Genomic DNA, 26,153 nt, shown 5'->3' on the forward strand with positions numbered 1-26,153 from the left:
TAACACTAAACTATTAATTAAACATATCTTTGAAAAAAACATTATTTATGTAGGAAAATACAGATTATATCATATAGTGTGACAAATAAATCATATGGTGTGACAGAAAAGCCCCATCACACCATATGATATGGGGTCACTCCATATGAGGTTTCATGCACTTAGCAGAACAATGAGTCTTGAGGCTACATGCTAGGACCAAAATCATATGCTCACTTTAACATGGTAACAACGATGTAAAGGTAATTTTGACCAAAAAACTATTTACTTTTGAAATTTTCCTGAAAAATGGGTCACACCAAAAGACAGCGAAAAGTGGAACTGAGATAGGAGTGCTGGAAATACTTGATTTATTGAAAGAAATATGAGAGATAACTCAACACGTAAACTTCCAATGTCCTTCTGAGAAGTTATTATACTTCCTGAATGAGGAAGGACCCCCTATCCCTAAAGGTCTCCACACAATTGCACATTTAAAAAACATAATTTAGGGTCACACCATATGATATTGATTTTTGGGACAAAATGTTTTTGTTTATGGCTTGTTCAAAAATATTATGCCTGGACTTTAAACACTACAGACTTACAAGTAGACATCTTTAGTATTCATTGTATTTAAGTAATGGGAAAATATATTAATTAGATTTTTTTTTATACAAAATCAAACTTTGTGAAATGGGCTCGGGACAGTCACGCCATATGAGCTTTTCCTGGTTTGGCTGAAAATTTTGAGAAATAGGAATATGACTGGCATGAATGGTCCATATGTTCATATAAAGCAGGTTTTTCTGAACAATATAACCACATTTATTTGCAGATTAGACAGTTCTTTACTTCAGTTTGACACTCTGGACCAAAAAAAGGCCATGTCATGTCAACCACCCACATCCACATTATCTATCTATTTTTGCATTTTCATGCACTGGTAATTCCTTGGAATTGCATTTCTAGTTATCGATATTATTATTCCGCTGACGCTTTTTGTGCGTGCAATTCAGCTTCAACCGTTTAACGTAGAAACTTCATTCAAACTGTGCTGCGTAGGTCTTACTTAGGTGACTTCAGCTATGTATTTTTCAACTTTGTAACTTTTATACTTTTTGAACTATTAAATAAAAACTATTAAAAATTTCCCCATAGATTTAACATTGTGATTATGACATCATAATAGGGCAATTAGAATCTTATGCCAGGTGGCCAGTCCAGGTGCAGCAGCTCTCTCTCTCTCAGGCTTTAAGCATACAATGTCATTAAGACTACAGATCCTGTTAACTGTTTCCTCTGTCCACAACTGTTTCAAAATAAAAGTCCTCATTGCAATAATACACTATTAAATCATTTAACCATTGAAACTACTCAACTATTTAACTGTTCAACCATTCCAACTGTCAGTTATCATCAACTATGCCTCCAGTCAACTACATGAAACCTCCATGTACCTAGCAACCAACATAGCAACCATTAAAATTAAGCGTTTATGACCGTTTCCATAGCAACCAACATGATTTTACTACAGTAACTTCTTTATTCCTGATAGTGGCCACCATAGATACCCTATCAACAAATGTTTCAAAATAAAAGTCCTCACTAACAAGTTAGCTAGTTAGCATGGTTAACATAGTTAGCATTTTTAGCATAACTGCTAGAAATGATTAGCTAAGTTAGCTGATCAACCTGGTTAGCATTGTTAGCATAGTTAGCATTGCTAGCATAGTTAGCATTTTTAGCATAACTGTTAGAAATGATTGGCTAAGTTAGCTAATCAACCTGGTTAGCATTTTTAGCATAGTTAGCATTTTTAGCATAACTGCTAGAAATCATTAGTTCAGTTAGAACTGTAATGTTTCAGCTTTAAACTGTCTACCTTCACACTATCAGCTTTCTTTAAACTATGCAACCACCATGTTTACCCTAGCTACACCTTGGTAACTATATCTACATTATCTACTGTATCTATATATCTTTGCATTTTCATGCACTCGTAATTTCCCTGGAATTACATTCTCTAGTTATTATAGGCGATTCTTCTTCTTCTTCTTACGCTTTTTGTGCGTGCAATTCAGCTTCAACCGTTTATCGTAGAAACTTCATTCAAACTGCGTTGCGTAGGTCTTACTTAGGTGACTTCAGCTATGTATTTTTCAACTTTGTATCTTTTACACTTTTTGAACTATTAAATAAAAACTATTAAAATTTCCCCATAGACTTAACATTACATTATGACATCATAATAGGGCAATTGGAATCTTATGCCAGGTGGCCAAGGCCACCTGCAGCAGCTCTCTCTCTCTCAGGCTTTAAGCATACAATCTCATTAAGACTACAGATCCTGTTTCACTACTTCCTCTGTCCACAACTGTTTCAAAATAAAAGTCCTCGCTGCAATAATACACTATTAAATCATTTAACCATTGAAAATATTCAACTATCTAACTGTTCAACCATTCCAACTGTCAGTTATCATCAACTATGCCTCCAGTCAACTACATGAAACCTCCACATACCTAGCAACCAACATAGCAACCATTAAAATTCAGCTTTTATGACAGTTTCCATAGCAACCAACATGATTATACTACAGTAACTTCTTTATTTCTGATAGTGGCCATCATGGATACCCTAGCAACAAATGTTTCAAAATAAAAGTCCTCACTAGCAAGTTAGCTAGTTAGCATGGTTAACATTGTTAGCATAGTTAGCATTTTTAGCATAACTGCTAGAAATCATTAGCTAAGTTAGCTAATCAACCTGGTTAGCATTGTTAGGAAAGTTAGCATTGTTAGCATAGTTAACATTTTTAGCATTACTGCTAGAAATCATCAACTAAATTAGCTAATCAACCTCGTTACCATAGTTAACATGGTTAGCATTGTAAGCATAGTTAGCATTTTTGCATAACTGCTAAAAATCATTAGCCAGGTTAGCTAATCTGGTAATCAGGTAAACTAATTCAATTTTAAACAGTCTATCTTCGCACTATCAACTTTCAAAAACTATGAAACCCTAGCAACACCTTAGTAACCATATCTACATGATTTATCTGTACATTTTTGCATTTTCATGCACTCGTAATTTCCTTGGAATTCTTCTTCTTCTAATTCAATTCAGCTTCAACCGTTCGACGTAGAAACTTCATTCAAACTGCGCTGCGTAGGTCTTACTTAGGTGACTTCAGCTAAAAAAATAGCTAAAAAAATTACTGTTAGAAATGATTAGCTAAGCTAGCATTTTTAACATAACTGCTAGAAATCATTAGTTCAGTTAGAACTGTAATGTTTAAGCTTTAAACTGTCTACCTTCACACTATCAGCTTTCTTTAAACTATGCAACCACCATGTTTACCCTAGCTACACCTTAGTAACTATATCTACATTATCTACTGTATCTATACATTTTTGCATTTTCATGCACTCGTAATTTCCCTGGAATTACATTGTCTAGCTATAGGTTATTTTTCTTCAACGCTTTTTGTGTGTCGAATTCAGCTTCAACCGTTTAACGTAGAAACTTCATTCAAACTGCGCTGCGTAGGTCTTACTTAGGTGACTTCAGCTATGTTTTTTTCAACTTTGTGACTTTTATACTTTTTGAACTATTAAATAAAAACTATTAAAATTTCCCCATAGACTTAACATTGCGATGATGACATCATAGAATCTCTATGCAAATGTGAACCACTCAGAGCAAATCAGAAGCCTGCGTTGTACACAGAGGCGGGAGTAACAAAAAAATCATAAAACAATGGCGGCGGCCCTGGGGGTCATAACACGAAATATTAAATGTGAATTAAGGTTTCTTGACCACTTTTAATGATTTATTTTTTATACGGTTTATTGTTTATATGCGACATAAATGTGTTCAGGACACACAGATCATTGTAGGTTAACGTAAGCTCTCTTATGGTAGAGTTAGCTTGTTAGCTTGTTGACCCATTATAGATAAACCACTGGATATAATCTGAAGCACCAGACTGTCTCGCTAACTAGCAGGCTATGTAGGCAACAAACGACTGGTCCGAGCTTGCTTCTGCTATTATTAGTCCACATCTGGCAGCACATCTGGCAAATACGCACAAAGTGCGGTTAAGGTAACAAACCAAACTATTTCCAACTAAAACAAATAGCCTAACGTTATCAAGCCAGGCAAAATTGCTAGCCTAGGCTACTTGAATTAAAATAACGCAGACCACGAGAGTCCTAGATAGTTCAGCTGTAAATAAAGCTAACTTTACTGAATCAATGTCAACTCCCCGGTGTTGATCCCCGTCTTTTGGCAGGCGATTAGGCATAACATTTAAATGTTTACCACCGTTAATAGCCTATTGTACAGCCAGGATGAATATTGTAATACTCCAGACACTTTGTCACACTTGAGGGAAACTTCCCGTGCTTTATTTATCAACCAAGTATAGCTTATCACAACCGAGTTGCTGTTTTAGCCACAACTGACGCTTTTAACAGACCTTACTCTGTCCAACTCCTTCACTCTCCGACTCCGTCTCCGACCTGTGCAAACAAACACGCAAACACACATACGCACCTAAAACTCCACCCCCAAGTCCCCCTTAAAGGGACACAACTATTTCAGGAACACAATAAAGGATATCACAATATGATATCAATGTAATTCGGCTACTCAGCCTGTCGAAATGACCGTTGAATATGAGAAATATAGACCTAATCATTCAGCCAATAACGTCGGCGTCGCATAACTGTGATTTTTGTGTGCAATGCACACCCTAGCTCTTCTACAGTCACGATAATGCAATACAATTATGAGGTTTAACGTAGGCAATGTGAGCCTGCATGGTAGACCGTAAAATAATGACCTCTGAAGATTTCACCATTTCTAAAAAGGTTAATTTATCCACACGTATTGTCTACACAAATTATCTCTTGCTGTGATCCCTCGTGCTCTCATCCTAAATTGCAGAGTTTATTGTAGCAAAAAAACAACCATTTATGGTTTAACCATAAATGCATGACTTCATATCACAACATAATATCAATGTTAGGTTATAAAATAAACTAAGCCTAGTTTGCCTTTGGACTGTTCAAGAGCTCCATGCTGGTGTGTTATCTATATATGATCAGTTTGGAAATTGTCCTTACTGTTTATCAACACTCATGTCTGATTCAATTACTACCTAGGAACCTCCACCTAATTTAGCAACCTACATAGCAGAGTAACCACTGAATACCCTGATAAACCTAACAGCTATCTCAATTACCCTTGCAACAATATAGAAATCATCGCAATCACCCTAGTAATGTTAACAAAGACCACTTTCCATTCAATTAAACTTTCCATTTCCACTTTCTCTCCATCCATTTACTTCCAACTATTTATTCCTTTATTAAACTGTCCTCCTATCAACATCCATTAATCTACCCATACATCCATTAAACTATTTGTCTATCAACCCACAACTGTTTCAAAATAAAAGTCCTCATCATTTTTGCATTTTCATGCACTCGTAATTTCCTTGGAATTACATCTCTAGTTACAGTGCATGAAAATGCACTGTACTGTTCTTCCTAGGCTTTTTACAGTGCATGAAAATGCACTGTACTGTTCTTCCTAGGCATTTTATTACAGTGCATGAAAATGCACTGTACTGTTCTTCCTAGGCTTCTTCTTATTATTCTTCTTCTAACGTATTTAATAAAGCTTCAACCGTTTGACGTAGAAACTTCATTCAAACTTTGTAACGTAGGTCTTGCTTAGGACACCCGTGCTATGAATTTTTCAACTTTGTAACTTTGATACTTTTTAAACTATTAGTTAAAAACTATTACAATTCCCCCCATAGACTTAACATTGCTCATTATGACATCATGGCAGCAATTAGAATCTTACGCCAGCTGGTCAGCCACCTGCAGCCAACTGTCAGTTTCTCTGGCTTTAAGCATACAGTCTCTCAGAAGACTACATATCCTGTTAACTGTTTCCTCTGTCCACAACTGTTTCAAAATAAAAGTCCTCACCGCAATAATAGACTATTAAATCATTTAACCATTGAAACTACTCATCTATTGAACTGTTCAACGATTCCAACTGTCAGTTATCATCAACTATGCTTCCATTCAACTACATGAAACCTCCGTGTACCTAGCAACCAACATAGCAACCATTAAAATTAAGCGTTTATGACCGTTTCCATAGCAACCAACATGATTATACTGCAGTTTCAAAATAAAAGTCCTCACAAGTTAGCTAGTTAGCATGGTTAGCATTGTTAGCTTAGTTAGCTAGAAATCATTAGCTACGTTAGCTAATCAACCTGGTTAGCATTGTTATGAAAATGCAAAAAATGCATTTTTAGCATTACTGCTAGAAATCATTAGTTAAGTTAGCTAATCAGCCTGGTTAGCATTGTTAGTAAAGTTAGCATTGTTACCATAGTTAGCATTGTTAACATAGTTAGCATTTTTAACATAACTGCTAGTAATCATTAGCTAAGTTAGCTAATCAACCTGGTTAGCACTGTTAGCATAGTTAAAATGTTAACCATAACTGCAAGAAATCAGTAGTTAAGTTAACCAATCAACCTGGTTATCATTGCTACCATAGTTAACATTTTAACATGAATAGAAATCATTAGTTAAGTTAGAACTGGAATGTTTCAGCTTTAAACTGTCTACCTTCACACTATCAACTTTCTTTAAACTATGCAATCACCATCTTTACCCTAGCTACACCTTAGTAGCCATATCTACATTATCTATCTATACATTTTTGCATTTTCATGCACTGGTAATTCCTTGGAATTGCATTTCTAGTTATTCCTCTTCTTCTAACGCACTTAATGCAGCTTCAACCGTTTAACGTAGAAACTCCATTCAAACTCTGTCGCGTAGGTCTTACTTACACAATGTGGGCTTTGTATTTTTCAACTTTGTAACTTTTATACTTTTTAAATTATAAATTAAAAACTATTACAATTTCCCCCATAGACTTAACATTGCTCATTATGACATCACGGCAGCAATTAGAATCTTACGCCAGCTGGTCAGCCACCTGCAGCCAACTGTCAGTTTCTCTGGCTTTAAGCATACAGTCTCTCAGAAGACTACATATCCTGTTAACTGTTTCCTCTGTCCACAACTATTTCAAAACTAGAAATGCAATTCCAAGGAATTACCAGTGCATGAAAATGCAAAAATAGATAGATAATGTAGATATGGTTACTAAGGTGTAGCTAGGGTAAACATGGTGGTTGCATAGTTTACAGAGAGTTGATAGTGTGAAGGTAGACGGTTTAAAGATGAAACATTCCAGTTCTAACTTAACTAATGATTTCTATTCATGTTAAAATGTTGATTAGCTAACTTAGCTAATGATTTCTAGCAGTTACATAAGGGCAATTCCATATCAGTTGGAACAGGTCCGACACCATGGTCCTCAGTTTTTCCTGATTTTTGGTGCACATGTTCCTCCATGTCTCATTAGAAGAAAACCAAAATTTTAGTTTGTTATCTTGTTTGGTTTCTGAGATATGGCTCTTCAAATGTGGATAGACGCATCCTAAAAAAAGGCTGAAAATTCCTGTATTTAATGAGCACCACTTTTTTTTAAACCCCTCTCCTCTCTTAAGGCTACCATATTATTTTCTAAAAATTTGAACACTGGGGCAGTACCCTGTGTTGTTGTCCAAAATCACAAAGGAATTACAGTCCTTCCCACCATTGGAGACTTATTCATCGAAACAAACCCATATTTTTTTTGAAAGCAATGAAAAAAAAAACCTGTTTTTGTTCTCTTATGGTCATGAATGGCTAGCTCTCACAGTTTTAAAACTCTACATATATATAGTCCATGAGTAAGAGAACATGTTGACAAAAAATTGAGAATGTTAGTTTTCGTATTTCGAGGCTATGAGCCTTCAAAGTTGGCCAAAATGGCGTTTATTCCTAAAAATGCCACTTTTATTGCCTTTTTCCAAGGACAAGATGAAATGCAAATCCAACATTTCTTTTTTGTCTGCAATAGTGTGGCACTTTGTAGATCACGTGAATGTGGTAGATCCAACCTGTCCATTTTAATATCCCCACAGCACATGTCTGAAGTTAGAAAAAATGAAAAAATGTCTTGGCTGAAGGAGGTGTTGGTTTGATTTGTATGAACCTCTTAGAAGGACAATTAGGGGTGTAAACCCATTTTGTCTTTTTGAGGGATCAGCATGCCATCCTGTAAACAGGATAAAAATCTTATATCCCATTTTTACTCTTTATTGATCCCTTAGAATATGTCCAAAAGTTTTCATAAATGAAAAAAGGCGACTAAATTGAGGGGCTAATGGCCAAATGAAATATAAGACAGAAGAGATACTGAGGGAGAACACTGTGAAATGTATAACCCCTGCTATGATGGCCTTTGAACCCACTGTGTCCTTAACTGAGGTTCATTCTTATTAAACAAATTTCTTCTGCATGAAGCATATTGTCTCCTGGTTGCTGTTGGAGTTACCGTTGTATGCAGCATGCATTGTGATTTGTTCTAATGGTATCCCTGGACAATTAACCCGAGATCCACTTAGATAAACATAACCCTAGGACCAGTGAAAATCCTACACTTTTTGGTCATCCATATCCATCCATTAAGTTGCAAGTCAAGTTAAACCCTAAGGGGGGATTTTTTTATGTCACACAAAGTGGGTACCAATCAACTCCAAATGGTCTGAAACATACTCCTACACAATATCTCAAACCATGATTTTGGCCTCAACACTTAAGCAAATTTCTGTTTTTTGTTTTTTCCCATTCGTTTCAATGGGAAATAGCTTTTTGGGAACAACTCTTGAACGGAAGGTCGTAGACTCAATCTGATTTGCTCCATCAGACATAATTCGACCATGAGGATCAAGCAAGAAGTGAATGTTTATTTCTATGACCTTCCGTTCTCTAGATATAGCATTTTTAAAGTTTATTTCCTGTTTTAAACCAACTTCCGGTTATCACAGGATATTAGGGACACAGTGGGTTCAAAGGCCATCGTAACAGGGTTAAACATTTCACAGTGTTCTCCCTCAGTATCTCATCTGTCTTATATTACATTTGTAGCCTTGTGTGACTTGATCCACTTGGCCATTTAAGCCCCTCAATTTAGTTGCCTTTTTCATTTTTTACAATTTTTGGACATATTTTAAGGGATCACTAAAGAGTAAAAGTGGGATACAACATTTTTATCCTATTTACAGGATGGCATTCTGATCCCTCAAACAGAAAAAAATAGGTTTACACCCCATATTGTCCTTCTAAGAGGTTCATACAAATCAAACCAACACCTCCTTCAGCCAAGACTATTTTTCATTTTTTCTAACTTCAGACATTTGCTGTGGGGATATTAAAATGGACAGGTTGGATCTACCACATTCACATGATCTAGAAAGTGCCACACTATTGCAGAAAAAAAGAAATGTTGGATTTGCATTTCATCTTGTCCTTGGAAAAAGGCAATAAAAGTGGCATTTTTAGGAAAAAACGCCAATTTGGCCAACTTTGAAGGCTCATAGCCTCGAAATACGAAAACCAACATTCTCAATTTTTTGTCAACATGTTCTCTTACTCATGGACTATATATATGTAGAGTTTTAAAACTGTGAGTGCTAGCCATTCATGACCATAACAGAACAAAAACAGTTTTTTTTTTTTCATTGCTTTCAAAACAAATATGGGTTTGTTTCGATGAATAAGTCTCCAATGGTGGGAAGGACTGTAATTCCTTTATGATTTTGGACAACAACACAGGGTACTGCCCCAGTGTTCAAATTTTTAGAAAATAATATGGTAGCCTTAAGAGAGGAGAGGGGTTTAACAAAAAGTGGTGCTCATTAAATACAGGAATTTTCAGCCTTTTTTTAGGACGCGTCTAACCACATTTGAAGAGCCATATCTCAGAAACTAAACAAGATACCCAGCTAAAATTTTGGTTTTCTTCTAATGAGACATGGAGGAACATTTGGACCAAAAATCAGGAAAAACTGAGGACCATGGTGTCGGACCTGTTCCAACTGATATGGAATTGCCCATAAAAAAAAATAATTCTAGCAGTTAGGCTAAAAATGCTAATTATGCTAGCAACGCTAACTTTACTAACAATGCTAACCAGGTTGATTAGATAACTTGATCAATGATTTCTAGCAGTAATGTTAAAAATGCCTACTATGCTAACAATGCTAAATTTGCTAACAATGCTAACCAGGTTGATTAGCTAACTTAGTTGATGATTTTTTGCAGTTATGCTAAAAATGCTAAATATGCTAACAATGTTAACTATGCTAACCATGCTAACTAGCTAACTTGCTAGTGAGGACTTTTATTCTGAAACATTTGTTGCTAGGGTATCCATGGTGGCCACTATCAGGAAACAAGAAGTCACTGTAGTATAATCATGTTGGTTGCTATGGAAACGGTCATAAACACTTAATTTTAATGGTTGCTATGTTGGTTGCTAGGTACATGGAGGTTTCATGTAGTTGACTGGAGGCATAGTGGATGATAACTGACAGTTGGAATGGTTGAACAGTTCAATAGTTGAGTAGTTTCAATGGTTAAATGATTTAATAGTGTATTATAGCAGTGAGGACTTTTATTTTGAAACAGTTGTGGACAGAGGAAACAGTTAACAGGATATGTAGTCTTCTGAGAGACTGTATGCTTAAAGCCAGAGAAACTTACAGTTGGTGCCCAGGTGGCCGGCCACCTGGCGTAAGATTCTAATTGCTGCCGTGATGTCATAATGAGCAATGTTAAGTCTATGGGGGGAATTCTAATAGTTTTTAACTAATAGTTAAAAAAGTATAAAAGTTACAAAGTTGAAAAATACAAAGCCCGGATGGCCTAAGTAAGACCTACGCAGCAAAGTTTGAATGAAGTTTCTATGTTAAACGGTTGAAGCTCCATTAACTGCGTTAGAAGAAGAAGAATAACTAGAAATGCAATTCCAAGGAATTACCAGTGCATGAAAATGCAAAAATAGATAGATAATGTAGATATGGTTACTAAGGTGTAGCTAGGGTAAACATGGTGGTTGCATAATTTACAGAGAGTTGATAGTGTGAAGGTAGACAGTTTGTTGAAACATTCCAGTTTTAACTTAACTAATGATTTCTATTCATGTTAAAATGTTAACTATGGTAACAATGATAACCAGGTTGATTGGTTAACTTAGCTACTGATTTCTTGCAGTTATAGTAAACATGTTAACTATACTAACTATGCTCACTGTGCTAACCAGGTTGATTAGCTAACTTGGCTAATGATTTCTAGCAGTTATGCTAAAAATGCTAACTATGCTAGCAATGCTAACTATGGATACAATGCTAACTTTACTAACAATGCTAACCAGGTTGATTAGCTAACTTAACCGATGATTTCTAGCAATACTGCTAAAAATGCAAACTATGCTAAATTTGCTAAGAATGCTAACCAGGTTGGTTAGCTAACTTAGTTGATGATTTTTTGCAGTTATGCTAAAAATGCTAAGAATGCTAACCAGGTTGATTAGCAAACTTAGCTAATAATTTCTAGCAGTTATGCTAAAAATGTTAAGAATGCTAACCATGCTAACTAGCTAACTTGCAATTGAGGACTTTTATTTTAAAACATTTGTTGCTAGGGTATGGGTAGGGTATTTTCATGCACTGTAATAAGAAGTTTTGGAATAACAGTACAGTGCATTTTCATGCACTGTAATAAAAGTTCTCACTGCAATAATACACTATTAAATCATTTAACCATTGAAAATACTCATCTATTGAACTGTTCAACGATTCCAACTATCAGTTATCATCAACTATGCTTCCATTCAACTACATGAAACCTCCATGTACCTAGCAACCAATATAGCAACCATTAAAATTAAGCATTTATGACCGTTTCCATAGCAACCAACATGATTATACTGCAATAACTTCTTGTTTCCTGATAGTGGCCACATGGATACCCTAGCAACAAACGTTTCAAAATAAAAGTCCTCACTAGCAAGTTAGCTAGTTAGCATGGTTAGCATTTTTAGCATAACTGCTAGAAATCATTAGCTAAGTTAGCTAATCAACCTGGTTAGCATTGTTAGCATAGTTAACATTGTTAACATAGTTAAAAAATTTTGCATAACTTCTAAAAATCATTAGCCAAGTTAGCTAATCACCTTGGTTAGCATTATTGGCATTGTTAGCATAGTTAGCATTTTAGCATAACTGCTAGAAATCATCAACTTAGTCAGCTAATCAACCCGGTTAGCATTGTTAGCATAGTTAGCATTTTTAGCATAACTGCTAGAAATCATTAATTAAGTAAGCTGATCAAACTGGTTAGCACAGTTAGCATTGTTAGCAACATTATCTATCTATACATTTTTGCATTTTCATGCACTGGTAATTCCTTGGAATTGCATTTCTAGTTCTTATTCTTCTTCTTCTTCTAACGCAGCCAATTCAGCTTCAATTTTCAATTTTCAATTTAATGTCGCTTATAGAGCGCCAATACATTACACATGTCTCAAGGCGCTTTACAGAGTGTTAGACATTCAAAGAGAGCCCATGAGTAACAGGGGCAAGGAAAAACTCCCTAGAATTGGAGATACATATAGGAAGAAACCTCAGACAGACCCACGACTCAAGGGCCCAACCCATCTGCCTTGGGTCAGTTACAGTACAGTCATTTGTAGTTTGAAAGTTACAATGACAATGAAAGTTCAAATAGTCCAGTGTAGGGAATAAATTGTCCATTAGTAATCCATTAGTTATTTCTGAAGGTGATGGGTCGCTGGGATCCGAGGGCCAAAGATTCGGGCAGGGAACCACAGCAGGCGATGTTAGGGCAGTCATAGGGATGGCGAAGGCAATGGCGATGGTAGGGCAGTCAGAGGGATGTGACTTCAGGTGTGATGAGGGACAGGCACAGAGATGGTTGATGGCTGGTAATGGTTTACCTCACAGGTGAGGTATAGGGGAAAGGGAAGAGAAATAGAGTGTGTTAGTATTACTGTAAGTCATATTAAGTATTAATAAGTATATCAATGGTGATATAAATGGTTATACTATAGAGGGTTTACAAAACGCTTTTACACACCTCTTTTGTGGGGACAGGTGCGTAGGAATAGGTTACCCAGTTAAACCCGAAGAGGCATCCCGCACATCGTCCACCACGCATGCAAACATCCACCCACCCACCACGCACGCAACATCCACCCACCCACAATGCCCCCCCCAGGCGAACCCACACACCACCTCTGAACCGCGCGTCGGAGCAGCATGGCTGAGCATGGCCAGCCAGAGTCCGCCCACAGGCGGCGCCACCCATCCGCAGACACCCCCCACCACCATCCGCGAGCAGAGAGAACGGGGCCCGCGCCAGCCCCACCCCAACCACAACACCACGCGAACACACACCACGGCCCGACCAGGACACACAGTCTGATCCGCCCCGCAGCCCAGGCCCCCCGGAAGCAGCGCCCCCAGAGCAAAAGTCCAGAATGCTTCATGTCTTTGGACGTGTCATCCTGTCATCCTGTTGACAGGGTCGGGAGGCGTAGGGAGGCGATGTAGTGTAATTAAAAACGTTAAAATCATTGGACATTGGTGTAATGTAATTAAAATCGTTAAAACCATTGGACTTCCACTCTAGAAACACCACCCCAAGAAGGCCCGGACCGCGAGCCCAATCCAAATACAATGCCGCAACAGCCCTCCCCTCCGCCATCCACTCCCAGCATTCCCACCTCCCCCGTCCCCCCCATCCCACTAAATGCACAGCCGTGCACATCTGATCAGACTGCATGCCCCAGCCAGACCGCCAATATACGCCCACGCAGAGCCACTGGCGAAGGAGCCGACACGAACCCCCCCCCCCCCCCCATCTACAGACGGCGACGGGAGGCCCCCCGCGGACGAGCAACGCCACCCGCGAACGGACCCCGACCGGCCCAGAGCACCCAGCCACACCACCCAGGCGCGCAGCCCAGACATGATGCGCAAGCCCACCCGGGGAAGGCCCATGACCGAGACGGCGCAAATGGACAAAAGCCCGCATGCGCAGTGAATGATCAAATGCCCGCACGCGCAACAGACAGCACGCGGGACCCTCCCCCCCAAGCTACACTATAGAGGACAGGACAGGGAGAGAAGGAAAGAGGGAGAGTTGAGAGAGACAGAGGGAGAGGGGAGAAGAGGAGTTGTACGGCATGCCACATAAGAAGTCCATGACAGCGCAATGCTAAAGCAGCATAACTAAGGCATGGTGGAGGGTGGTCAGCACCAGATCAGGTGTGGTCAGTAGCCACCATGGGATGCATGACTGGGGCACCAGTCACACAAGCCCACAGCAGAGGTGGTCCGTTCCAGTAAGACCCTGAGGTGGTTGAAGTTCCACACTGCACCATACCTAACTATAGGAAGCACTAAAGAGATATGTTTTAAGTCTAGACTTAAAAATAGGGAGGGTGTCTGCTAATCGAATTGAGGGAGGAAGATTATTCCAGAGGAGGGGTGCGCGGTAACAAAAGGCTCTGCCTCCTACTGTAGTTTTTGAAATTCTTGGAATTACAAGAAGTCCAGTATTTTGTGATCGTAAGGGTCTAGGTGGATTATATGGGACTAGAAGATCTTTAATATATTCGGGTGCTCTTCCATTTATGGCTTTGTATGTGAGAAGTAGAATTTTGAAGTCAATGCGACTTTTAACAGGTAACCAATGTAGAGATGCTAGGATGGGGGAAATATGTTCATATTTTTTGGTCCTAGTGAGTGTGCGAGCAGCTGCGTTTTGTATAAGCTGTAGGCTTTTTAGACAGGTATTATTGTAGCCGGCGTATAGCGCATTACAATAGTCTAGCCTGGAAGTGACAAAAGCGTGGATTAATTTTTCAGCGTCTGGTAAGGATAAGGACTTCCTTATCTTTGAAATGTTCCTTAAATGGAAAAATGAGGTTTTTGTGATCTGCTTTATGTGACTATTGAGTAGAAGTTCTTGATCAATTGTAACTCCTAGATTTTTAACACTTGTGGATGAGGTCAGTGAGAGATCACTATATGTAACCTGTGATGTGGATAGGATATCCCTAGTCTTCTTAGGACCTAAAACCATAACTTCTGTTTTATCTGAGTTCAATAGCAGGAAGTTATTAGTCATCCAAATTTTTATGTCTCTCAGACATGTGTTGAGTTTGGCTAACGGGGTTGGTTCATCGGGCTTTATGGAAATATATAATTGTGTATCATCTGCATAAGAATGGAAATCAATGCCATGTTTTCTAATTATAGAACCTAGAGGAAGCATATAAAGAGAAAATAATAGGGGCCCTAGTACTGAGCCTTGAGGCACTCCATATTTAACCATAGTCTGGGAGGATGGTTCATTATGGACCTGTACAAATTGTTGGCGGTTAGTAAGGTATGATCTAAACCAAGCAAGTGCAGAGTCTTTGATACCTATGGAATGTTCAAGCCTGTGGAGTAGTATGTCATGATCTATGGAGTCAAAAGCAGCACTGAGGTCAAGGAGGACTAGTATTGATGCATAGCCGTTATCAGCAGCAATAAGGAGGTCATTAAACACTTTAACTAAGGCTGATTCGGTACTGTGGTGGGCTCTAAAGCCAGATTGGTACAGTTCTTGAATTTTGTTAGTTTGTAAGAAGGCGCTAATTTGTTTGGATACTATTTTTTCAAGTATTTTTGATATAAAAGGGAGATTAGATATAGGCCTATAGTTAGCTAGGATGTTAGGGTCAAGGCTAGGTTTTTTGAGTGATGGCTTGATAACAGACATCTTAAACTGCTGTGGAACATGTCCTAATAACATTGAATTATTTAGAATCTGAAGTAACGTATTATCGAGGAGGGGGAGGGCGGTCTTAAGAAGGTGAGTGGGAATAGGGTCTAGCAGACTAGTTGCAGATTTTGATGAGGAAATTGTGGAGGTGAGCTCTAATGTGTCAATAGGTGTAAATGAATTAAATGTTGTGCTAGGTTGCATCTGTGATTCTGTTATGTTTTCACTCTTATTTGGCAATGGAGTATGTGTATTTGGTGAAACTGACTGGTTGTTGATCTTAACTCTAATTGTTTCAATTTTATCATTAAAAAAGTTCATAAAATCATTACTATCTAAGCTTAAAGGAATAGATTGGCTTACTTCATTATGGCTCTTCGTTAAGCGGGAGATTGTGCTAAAAAGAAATTTTGTATTGTTTTTATTTTCTTCAATCAGTGAGGAATAGTAAGCTGACTTGGCCTTGTTAAGTGCTTGTTTGTAAGCGATGAGGCTATCTCTCCATGCTTGGCGAAACACTTCCATTTTAGTGGTGCGCCACTTTTGCTCTAGTTTGCGTGTTTTTTGCTTAAGGGTTTTAGTCTCTGATGTATACCATGGAGCGTGTCTTGTTTGTTTCCTTGTTTTCTTTTTGAGTGGTGCTACAGAGTCTAGGGTTGAGTGTAGTGCATTCATTACATTATCAGTTAGTAAATCGACCTCTGTTGAGTTAAGGGAAGGACCTTCTGTTTTAGGAGAAGGGCCCTCTAATATATCCTGAGTCACAGATGTGGAAAGGGTTAGTGGAATTTGTTCTAGAAAGTCTGCAGTCGTTTTTTCAGATAGGCTGCGACTATAGTAGTAAGTGGAGTTAGGTACTAAATAATGTAGTGTCATTTCAAAAGTAATTAGATGGTGATCAGTTAGGGTGGGGTGTTGTGGTATGATTGTTAACTTTTCTATGTTTATGCCATATGACAAGACTAGGTCAATAGTATGGTTATGACGATGTGTGGGTGAATTAACATTTTGGGAGAAGCCGAGATGGTCAATTAGAGATTGGAATGCAATTGTGAGACTATCGTTCACATTATCCATATGAATATTAAAATCACCCAATATAAGTATTTTTTCTGTTTGGACAACTAAAGTGGAAAGAAAATCAGAGAATTCTTCTAGGAAATTAGTGTAGGGGCCTGGGGGTCTATAAAGTGTGACCACGGTTACAGGCAGATTAGTTTTCCAGTCTGGATGTATAAAATTAAGAATTAGGACTTCAAAAGATGTAAGCTTATGTGCGGGTTTGGGAGATGTGAGAAGGCTAGAGTGATAAATTGTAGCTACTCCACCACCCCTGCCAGTATGGCGTGGTACATGGTGGTTTAGATAGGAAGGAGGTGTGGACTCATTCAATGGAAGGTATTCATCTGGTTTAAGCCAGGTTTCAGTGAGGCACATTACATCTATGTGGTTGTCAGTAATAATTTCATTAACCAAGGGGGTCTTACTTGATAATGATCGAATGTTAAGTAAAGCAAGCCTAAGTTGCGTTTTTGGGGGGGATTGTGTAATCGAGGATGTTTTTATTTGAATAAGATTGCTAAAATCAATTCCCCTAATGGATCGAGCACGAGACAACTTTGGTACAGACACCCTTTCTATTTGGCCCTGTGTTGGCCTATCTGGGTGACTCTTAAGCTTCAACCGCTTAATGTAGAAACACCATACAAATTTTGTCGCGTAGGTCTTACTTACGCGATGTGGGCTTTGTATTTTTCAACTTTTTAACTTTTATATTTTTTAAACTATTAGTTAAAAACTATTGCAATTTCCCCCATAGACTTAACATTGCTCATTATGACATCACGGCAGCAATTAGAATCTTACGCCAGGTGGCCGGCCACCTGGGCACCAACTGTCAGTTTCTCTGGCTTTAAGCATACAGTCTCTTAGAAGACTACATATCCTGTTAACTGTTTCCTCTGTCCACAACTGTTTCAAAATAAAAGTCCTCACTGCAATAATACACTATTAAATCATTTAACCATTGAAACTACTCAACTATTGAACTGTTCAACGATTCCAACTGTCAGTTATCATCAACTATGCTTCCATTCAACTACATGAAACCTCCGTGTACCTAGCAACCAACATAGCAACCATTAAAATTAAGTGTTTATGACCGTTTCCATAGCAACCAACATGATTATACTGCAGTAACTTCTTGTTTCCTGATAGTGGCCACCATGGATACCCTAGCAACAAATGTTTCAAAATAAAAGTCCTCACTAGCAAGTTAGCTAGTTAGCATGGTTACCATTGTTAGCATAGTTAGCATTTTTTAGCATAACTGCAAAAAATCATCAACTAAGTTATCTAATCAACCTGGTTAGCATTGTTAGCACATTTAGCATTGTTAGCATAGTTAGCATTTTTAACATAACTGCAAGAAATCATCAACTAAGTTAGCTAATCAAGCTGGTTAGCATTGTTAACATAGTTAGCATTTTTACCATAACTGTTAGAGATCATTAGCTAAGTAAACCAATCAACCAGGTTGTCATTGTTAGCATAGTGAACATTTTAATATACCTGTTAAAAAACATTAGTTAAGTTAGAACTGGAATGTATAAGCTTTAAACCGTCTACCTTCACACTATCAACTCTCTTTAAACTATGCAACCACCATGTTTACCCTAGCTACACCTTAGTAACCATATCTACATTATCTATCTATACATTTTTGCATTTTCATGCACTGATAATTCCTTGGAATTGCAATTCTAGTTGTGATATGGTAATCATAATGATGATTTGATGGGGGGTGGGGTGAGGTATGTGTAGATGGGCCCTATGACCCCAAAGTCTGCCATGATTGGGCCTCAACTTAAGGACGTTTGAGGCTGCGTTAGTGTTTCTCAAAGCCTATAGCGGCTAGCGGGTCTATGCATTTGTGTCGAGATAACCCTGAAATGTAAAACCATCAAATTTTACTCAGTGGCCTTTGTGCCCTATCGTGTGGCCTGAAGGTGAAGGCCAAATGGCCTTGCCCCTAAAATGACGAAATTTCCACCCTGGACCAAGACTGATTGAAACTAATTGTTGAAATAGATAGTGTTGTGTAACTTCTTACATAACATTGGGCATTGCTAATGACACATAGCCTGGCAAGTCTTGGCTAAATGACACAGTAATTCATCTAGCATACTTTAAGTAAATAAATTAATTCAAGCTAAAATTGAAGTCTATATTTAGGTTGGTGAGCCTGATCTACCAGAGCTACTAGAGCTTTTCTTCAAATGAAGTTGATAGTTTTTAGAAAAATGTCACCTGGGGTAAAACTTACCCTTCAACCCTGATTTGCATTTGTATAGCCTCCCCTAGATTTAGGGGCAGAGGGTCATGAGGGAAGGTCTGCCAACCAAGGCCCACGTCAATTTCTGGCAATTCACGGCAGTTTTCAGGGTTGCCTCCAAATTGCCGTGAACAGCCGTATAACCTGAACTTCCACAACAATCTACAGTGTCGGGTACTGACAAAAATCCCTCTTTTCATGCAGTGCCACTGTCAAAATCAGGACATCCTTTTTTGCGCGCTCGCTCCAAGGCCTGATCGAGAGACTCCGCAGTATAGGCTCATGCACGGAAGTCATTATAAAGTAGCCTGGCAAGCCAAACTACACAGAAATGTATAGTCTGGGGACGGACCATTCACAGAGCTGAAGCCTGTAGGTGGGATGAACAGTTGTCTTTCAAACTGCCTCTGCACATAATAGGCCAGCATTTGTGACCAATCGTAGTCTGTCGGCAAAACGGCAAATACATCCTTCTTTAAAACGAATGACTTGAGTGCTTCTTTCTGCTCAACCTTCAAAGAAAAGCCCAAGTCTAACTCTTGCAAAGCCGATTCAAACAAGCGCGCATCGTTAGCCTCATCCATCTTTTGTTTTTCTCTATGGTTGTGCAACACGGTCTCACACCCAACTCGTCGAACGAGGACCATAGACCGATGAGGACGCATGGTCCAACCCCGGAAGCCGAAGGTGAGCTAAGGCGGGCTCAAGGTCTCTGTACACAGATAGAGCGTTCTGATTGGCTAGGCTGGCCTTTGGCCTTTTGCCCTGCCTTTTGCTTGGCCTCAACGGTGCGACCCTAGACCACCCCGCTAGGCAAAAATATTTTTGGCCGCTAGGGTGCGTCTAGATTTCTTTTTTTTTTTTTAAAGATATTTTTTGGGCTTTTATGCCTTTAATCAGACAGGACAGTGTAGGGTGACAGGAAACGAGTGGGAGAGAGAGTAGGGGTGGGATCCGGAAAGGACCACGGGGCGGGAATCGAACCCGGGTCGCCGGCGTGCGATGCAGGTGCCCCAGCCAGTCGCACCACGACTGGGGCCTAGATTTCTAAGCTAATTATAAAGTACATTGGACTCTAATTCAAAGTCAGCGTCTCTATGGCATATGTGTCTGAGGCATAAAAACTGGCTGTAGGGCAGCTCTTTCTTACTGGGTGCAGGGTGGAAACTAGACGCATGTAAAACACTGTTCATGTCTGTGGGTTTCTTGTACAAGGTAGTGTACAGAATGTGGATGTCTCGCACTACTCAGGTGTCCAAAAAGTACATTTCTGTACAATCAAATTCAAGGCGGAATTTCATAGAGCTTATAAGACCATTCAGATAGTCATGGAACTCATGGAGACATGTCTCCGTGCCCTTCCAAACAAAAAAGAAATAATCTATGTAGCGCCTGTAAAGTAATATGTTGTCAAAAAAGGGATTGCCGCTGTGGATATATTGTTGTTCAAGGTAACCCATGAAGAGATTTGCGTAATCAGGGGCAAAAGTGGCTCCCATAGCAGTGCCACAGACTTGTAAGTAATAGTTAAAAGGTAATTGTTTGTCAACACTAGTCTTGCCATTCAACCAAAAATGAAGTAGGGGGATGGCATTCAGTATGAGTGTTCAGGAAGAATTCCAGTGCTACAGGACCAATGTCGTGAAAAATATTAATATAAAGGCTGGTGACGTCCATGGTATCGTCATCAGCCAGACCGACTTTATTGATGGTGTCAATAAAATTGCCAATGTCCCTCAGATAGGATGGTTGGTGACTAAGGGTCCGGTGTAAGCATCAATGAAATTGGAAAGGGGTTCAGTGAGAGATCCATTACTGGACACAATGGGACGACCTATAGGCACTCTGTGATATTGCTTGTGAACCTTGGGCAGTGTGTACAGTAGATGACTGGAATTACATTAGCAGGTTTGATATTCGCTGGATATTTGTTTTTGAAAGACATTTTCTCATTCTGTTTGCTGTAGTAGTTGCCAATGGTAGGCTGCTACTTACTACAGGTGAAGTTTTGCTGATAGCTGACATTATGGTGAAACAGTACACATTTAAAGTTTTAAAATAGGCACCAAATATCAGCAAAAATATATTTTCTCATTCTGATTGCTGTAGTAGTTGCCAATGGTAAGCTGCTACTTACTACAGGTCAAGTTTTGCTGATATCTGCCATCATGGTGAAACAGTACACATTTAAAGTTTTAAAATGGGCACCAAATATCAGCAAAACTTTACCTGTAGTAAGTTGCAGACTACCAATGGCAACGTTTTTATGCTCGCATATTTCTCTGCAGAGCTTCCCCTACAGCTTTAGCATGTATATTTGACAAAACTCCTCAATCGGTCAGTCTGCCGTGCCGTTTCATGAGACTTTACATGACACTTCCTGGAGTAGATCATGGGTGCGTGCCCGAGGGCTCCTGAAATTGCAAGCTTGGTTCTTCCACTACAGACCACTAGGGCGGGCGAACTAAAACATTGTTAGACCAGTAATGACTCATTTAATCATATATAACAGTATGGAACGAATTGATTAACTGAAAAACGTTGCATAGTTTACCTAGATAAGGAAGGGGGGCTAGTATGCATGAATCGCACTGATTATGAGCATGAGGTGTTAAGACAACTGGCCGATGTTGATTCATATGAGAAATTACCTGGCAACCCTACAGCATCCTTTAAACTTGTGAAGACACACATAAAATTTGCTGCCCTTAGACCTTTAAAAGGTCATTTCACATGATAATGGTAAGCATTTAGAATTAGCCAACATACTGTGGCATTGAACTCAGATGTTATGGTTATGAACATGTTATTTCCAGTTTAATTTACAATATCAAGATTACAATTATTTTTTAGTAATAACGTACCTATTCATTTATTGTCCTTCTCAGTATCTTGTTATGGATTATTATGTTGGTGGGGACTTGCTGACCTTGCTCAGTAAATTTGGAGATCGGATTCCAGAGGACATGGCCCAGTTCTATCTTGCAGAGATGGTTATGGCCATAGACTCTGTCCACATGCTTGGCTATGTTCACAGGTATATTGTCAATCTGAATTAACTGAACCACTTTCAAAATAATGATATGTGTGAATGTGTTGTCATCAAATATGCTTTATAATTATTGTCATGCTTCAGAGATGTCAAACCAGACAATATCCTGCTCACCGCAGATGGTCATGTAAGGCTCGGGGACTTTGGATCTTGTCTGAGACTCCAGGAGAATGGAATGGTTAGTCTAGTTTTAATTTAGTTGCTTTTAAAGTACCATTTATTGAGTAAGAACTGCATTCAATGCTGTCAGGGCCTGTCTTATCAGCCAAAGACATTTACTATGTTTATGTGTGTTCTCAGGTTCACTCTTCTTTGGCAGTGGGAACTCCTGATTACCTGTCTCCAGAGATATTGCGTGCAGTGGAGGGTGGGGGTGGGTATGGCATAGAGTGTGACTGGTGGGCCCTGGGTGTATGCGCCTATGAAATGTTGCTGGGGACAACACCTTTCTATGCTGAGTCCCTCTCTGAGACATACGCCAAGATCATCCATTTCCAGGTGTGCTTCTATGATAACAGCTATTCATCCAGTAGAATTAAACATGTACTGTACAAATCACTCCAATGTAGCAGCCTCAGAGAACAATACTAGATTAATTTAAATTTTCAATTTAATTTCACGCCAAAACATTACACATGTTGAACTTCAGTGTTAAACATTGAAGAGAGCCCATTAGTAACAGGGGCAGGGAAAAACTCCTAGAATTGGAGATACATATGTGACCCTTCAAAGCGAAATCAGTCGCTTTGCACTCAACGTTATTTTGAGAAAATCCACAATAAACAAACTTCCGGGTTAAAATGTTGAATTTCACGTTTTCGCATAATTTGACAGTATACAGTCTACAGTTTCATATCATGAAGTCAATTCACCGAAAAACATAAGTTTTGAATGTTAAACCCAGCGAAGATTCAACACCTTTACAGTCATTACCGTTGTCCACACTGCTTAAAAAGGTGATTTCTCCTCTTCTGGCATATAGTGACAGGAGAACCATATCAACTTTGGATGCGGTTATCTTAGCGATAGTTTGTGTAATACCCTCAATGTACATATCTTTGGAAAGCTTTATGGCTTTATGGCCGTTCATGTGAGCACAATAACTTAATTTTACAATTTTACCGAAGCGACTGGTTTCGCTTTGCAGGGTCACATATACAGTAGGAAGAAACCTCAGACAGATCCACGACTCAAGGGCCCAACCCATCTGCCTAGGGTCAGTTACAGTACAGTAGGTCATTTGTATTATCAGAAAGATCAAATAGTCCAGTGCAGGGAATAAATTGTCATAGGGATTAGTCATTTTCGGAAGTAATGGGTTGCTAGGATGCGTGGGCCAGGGATCTGGGCAGGGGTACCACATCAGGCGATGGTAGGGCAGTCATAGGGATGGCGATGATAGGGCAGTCATGGATGGGACTTCAGGTGTGATGAGGGCCAGGCACAAAGACAGCTGATGACTGGTAGTGGTTTACCTCACAGGTGAGGTATGGGGAAAAAGGAAGAGAAATAAGGTGGGTTAGTATTACTATAAGTCATGATGGTTAGTATTTATAAGCATATCAACAGTGATATAAAATGTTATACTATAGAGAGAAAAGGTTATGAAAAGATTATGGCCATGGTTACACCTGTCAATTACAGTATGTTCTTGCTGACCGAATCTGATCATATTAAGATATGTATGCTCTCGGATCAGATGGTAAAGTGAGCCAGGAGTTGCAAGTTAGTGGAAAGGGTAACACTTTATATTAAGACATGCACATTCACCATTAATTAGCTGCTTACTAACATGTATATTAGTAGCATACTAGCCATTTGTTAGTCATTTTTAGTCATTGTTAGTCATTCATTTATACCTTATTTTGCAAGACCTTAATTCTACCCTTACCCCCTTTATTCTACCCTTACCCACCCTATGTAAGCTCCTAATTACCCCTTATTCATTGTCATTAAATAGGTTGTTGCATATGAATTATGACTTAAATATGCATGGCTCAGAATGGGGCTTGTAAGGTAGTACCACAAGAACAGCTATTCACCTCTAATAATACTTGTCAGAGATGGTATATTCAAATGGACCTAGACACTAAACCACAAGTGCTAACAGTGTAGAAATAACTCATAATAATTAAGTCTTTGCCATGCCCAATATGTTTCCTATTCTAAAGTTGGGTCTATGTTTACATTTAATTCACAATTAATTTGGCACTAATTAACCCCATGTTCCTTAAACTAAAGTTCCCTCCTATTCACAGTTATTAGCGGTATTACAGCGCACAGGTTACACAATAAGCAGACAGCCAAGTTAGCACAAATACAAAATATCTCTTTTATTAATGAATACAGGAGATTGAGAAAGGCAAACTTGAATACATTTGTATGCTAACTTTCTTGCTTCTTGAGTAATCAAAAGTGTTAAACTCAAAACTATTTTTTGAGTGTGAAGGGTTACATGATAAAGACTAGAAAAGCACTCAGAGAGTGCAGACCTCCGCCTTCTATCAAACCTGAAGCCATTCTGAAGCGTTCAAATCTTTTTTCGCCGACTCTCGCTATCTCTGGCTGCACAGGTCATCCGTTTCCCCACTCCACACCAAAAAACTTCTCCAACACATTATCTGTGCCCCTAGACTCCTTGTGTCGTGAGTTATGAGCTTCTGACACCATGTATTGTTCCTCTAACTATAGTTTTAAGGACACAACGATCAGGATGCAAGCAGCCTAGATAACGTTCATTAGGCTTCTTCTTCCTTGGTTGTCTTATTTGAACCCCAACTATTCAGATCTCCACCATGTGGCCATTCCATGCCATTACACTGCCAAGCGAAAATTAATAAACACCTCCTAAATCCAGACGGCAAAACGGATCACTCCCAAAATGTAATTGTTTCTTCCTTGGGTCATTTCAGACCTTCCCTGACAATTTAATTGAAATCCATCCATTACTTTTTGAGTTACAGTATCTTGCTAACAAACAGACAGACAAACAAACAAACCCTGATGAAAACATAACCTCCTTTGCGGAGGTAAAGATCCGGTGTGAATCAATCTATAGCTCTGCTGTTTGACGCCACAGAGTCAGTAGGGAAAATAATGAGAAAATTAGATTCAACAAAGATCTATAGTTAAAGGAGAATTCCGGTGTGATATAAGTCAGTTGAAACATGATACCGAGTGTGAGCGTCTGTCTCAGAGCTGATCTCGACCTGCCCCCTGCACTCTAAAACGTGCAGGTTGTTAGCCGATGCTATCAACAGGTTTTCAACGGGAGTGGCTCGGGCATCGGCTAGCCATGCAAATAAATCACTGTTTCACACCATTTATGAGGCTCAAAGTAGCTCCACACTTAATTGGTAGACTTCTGAGGGCCCTGACATTTAAAACAAGACATCGTAAACTTTGAAAAAGCACTGGTGGTTTACTTACATGACGGTTTATTCAGGCAGTCACTTCGAAAGTTTACAGTTTGCCGCCATCTTGAATTTAGTCACGTGACGAGCCGGAGCGGAAGTATAGCTTTGACGTGAATCAGTCACGTGAATACTCGTGGTAGTTTTGGACTGGAGTGCAAACAGTTGGCAAGGATGTCGGATGATGACGCTACTGATTTTCATGAAGACTTCGAAGACGAGGATGAAACATTTCAGTTTGATGGGCATCCTTATTTATTTGAACCTGAATATTCGGAGGAAGAGCTGCGTGAGCGCCGGGAAAGGAGAGAGACTGAGACACAGCATCCGGAGGAAGCAGCTGCAAGCACAGCCACAACACAGCCTCGTATCACAGGGAAATGGTGGTGTTCCTGCCGGTGCTGTGACGTGGAGTGTTTTTGTTGCAAAGAGTGGGACCTTTTATAGAATCCACTTCTTTCGTCAGTGATAAAGAAGGGTCCATTTACCACTTTAGGTAAGGGGCCACAAACATGATGAACTCATGAGTAATTCATCATTAATTAATGTAAATTGACCATTTTTGCATGACTTCAAACGTC

General features: G+C 39.1%; 1 protein-coding gene across 2 annotated transcripts in view; it reads left to right on the forward strand.

The window, feature by feature from the left end:
* LOC134080777 (myotonin-protein kinase) overlaps positions 1-26,153 on the forward strand; it is a 351,463-nt gene that overhangs the window by 136,754 nt on the left and 188,556 nt on the right. For both annotated transcript variants that reach the window (XM_062537385.1, XM_062537386.1), the window contains exons 5-7: positions 21,996-22,144; positions 22,244-22,337; positions 22,460-22,657. In XM_062537385.1, coding sequence (XP_062393369.1) covers positions 21,996-22,144; positions 22,244-22,337; positions 22,460-22,657 — 441 coding nt within the window. The remainder of the gene's footprint in view (positions 1-21,995; positions 22,145-22,243; positions 22,338-22,459; positions 22,658-26,153) is intronic.

This window comes from Sardina pilchardus, chromosome 5, assembly GCF_963854185.1.
Source record: "Sardina pilchardus chromosome 5, fSarPil1.1, whole genome shotgun sequence".
Classification (NCBI taxonomy): domain Eukaryota; kingdom Metazoa; phylum Chordata; class Actinopteri; order Clupeiformes; family Clupeidae; genus Sardina; species Sardina pilchardus.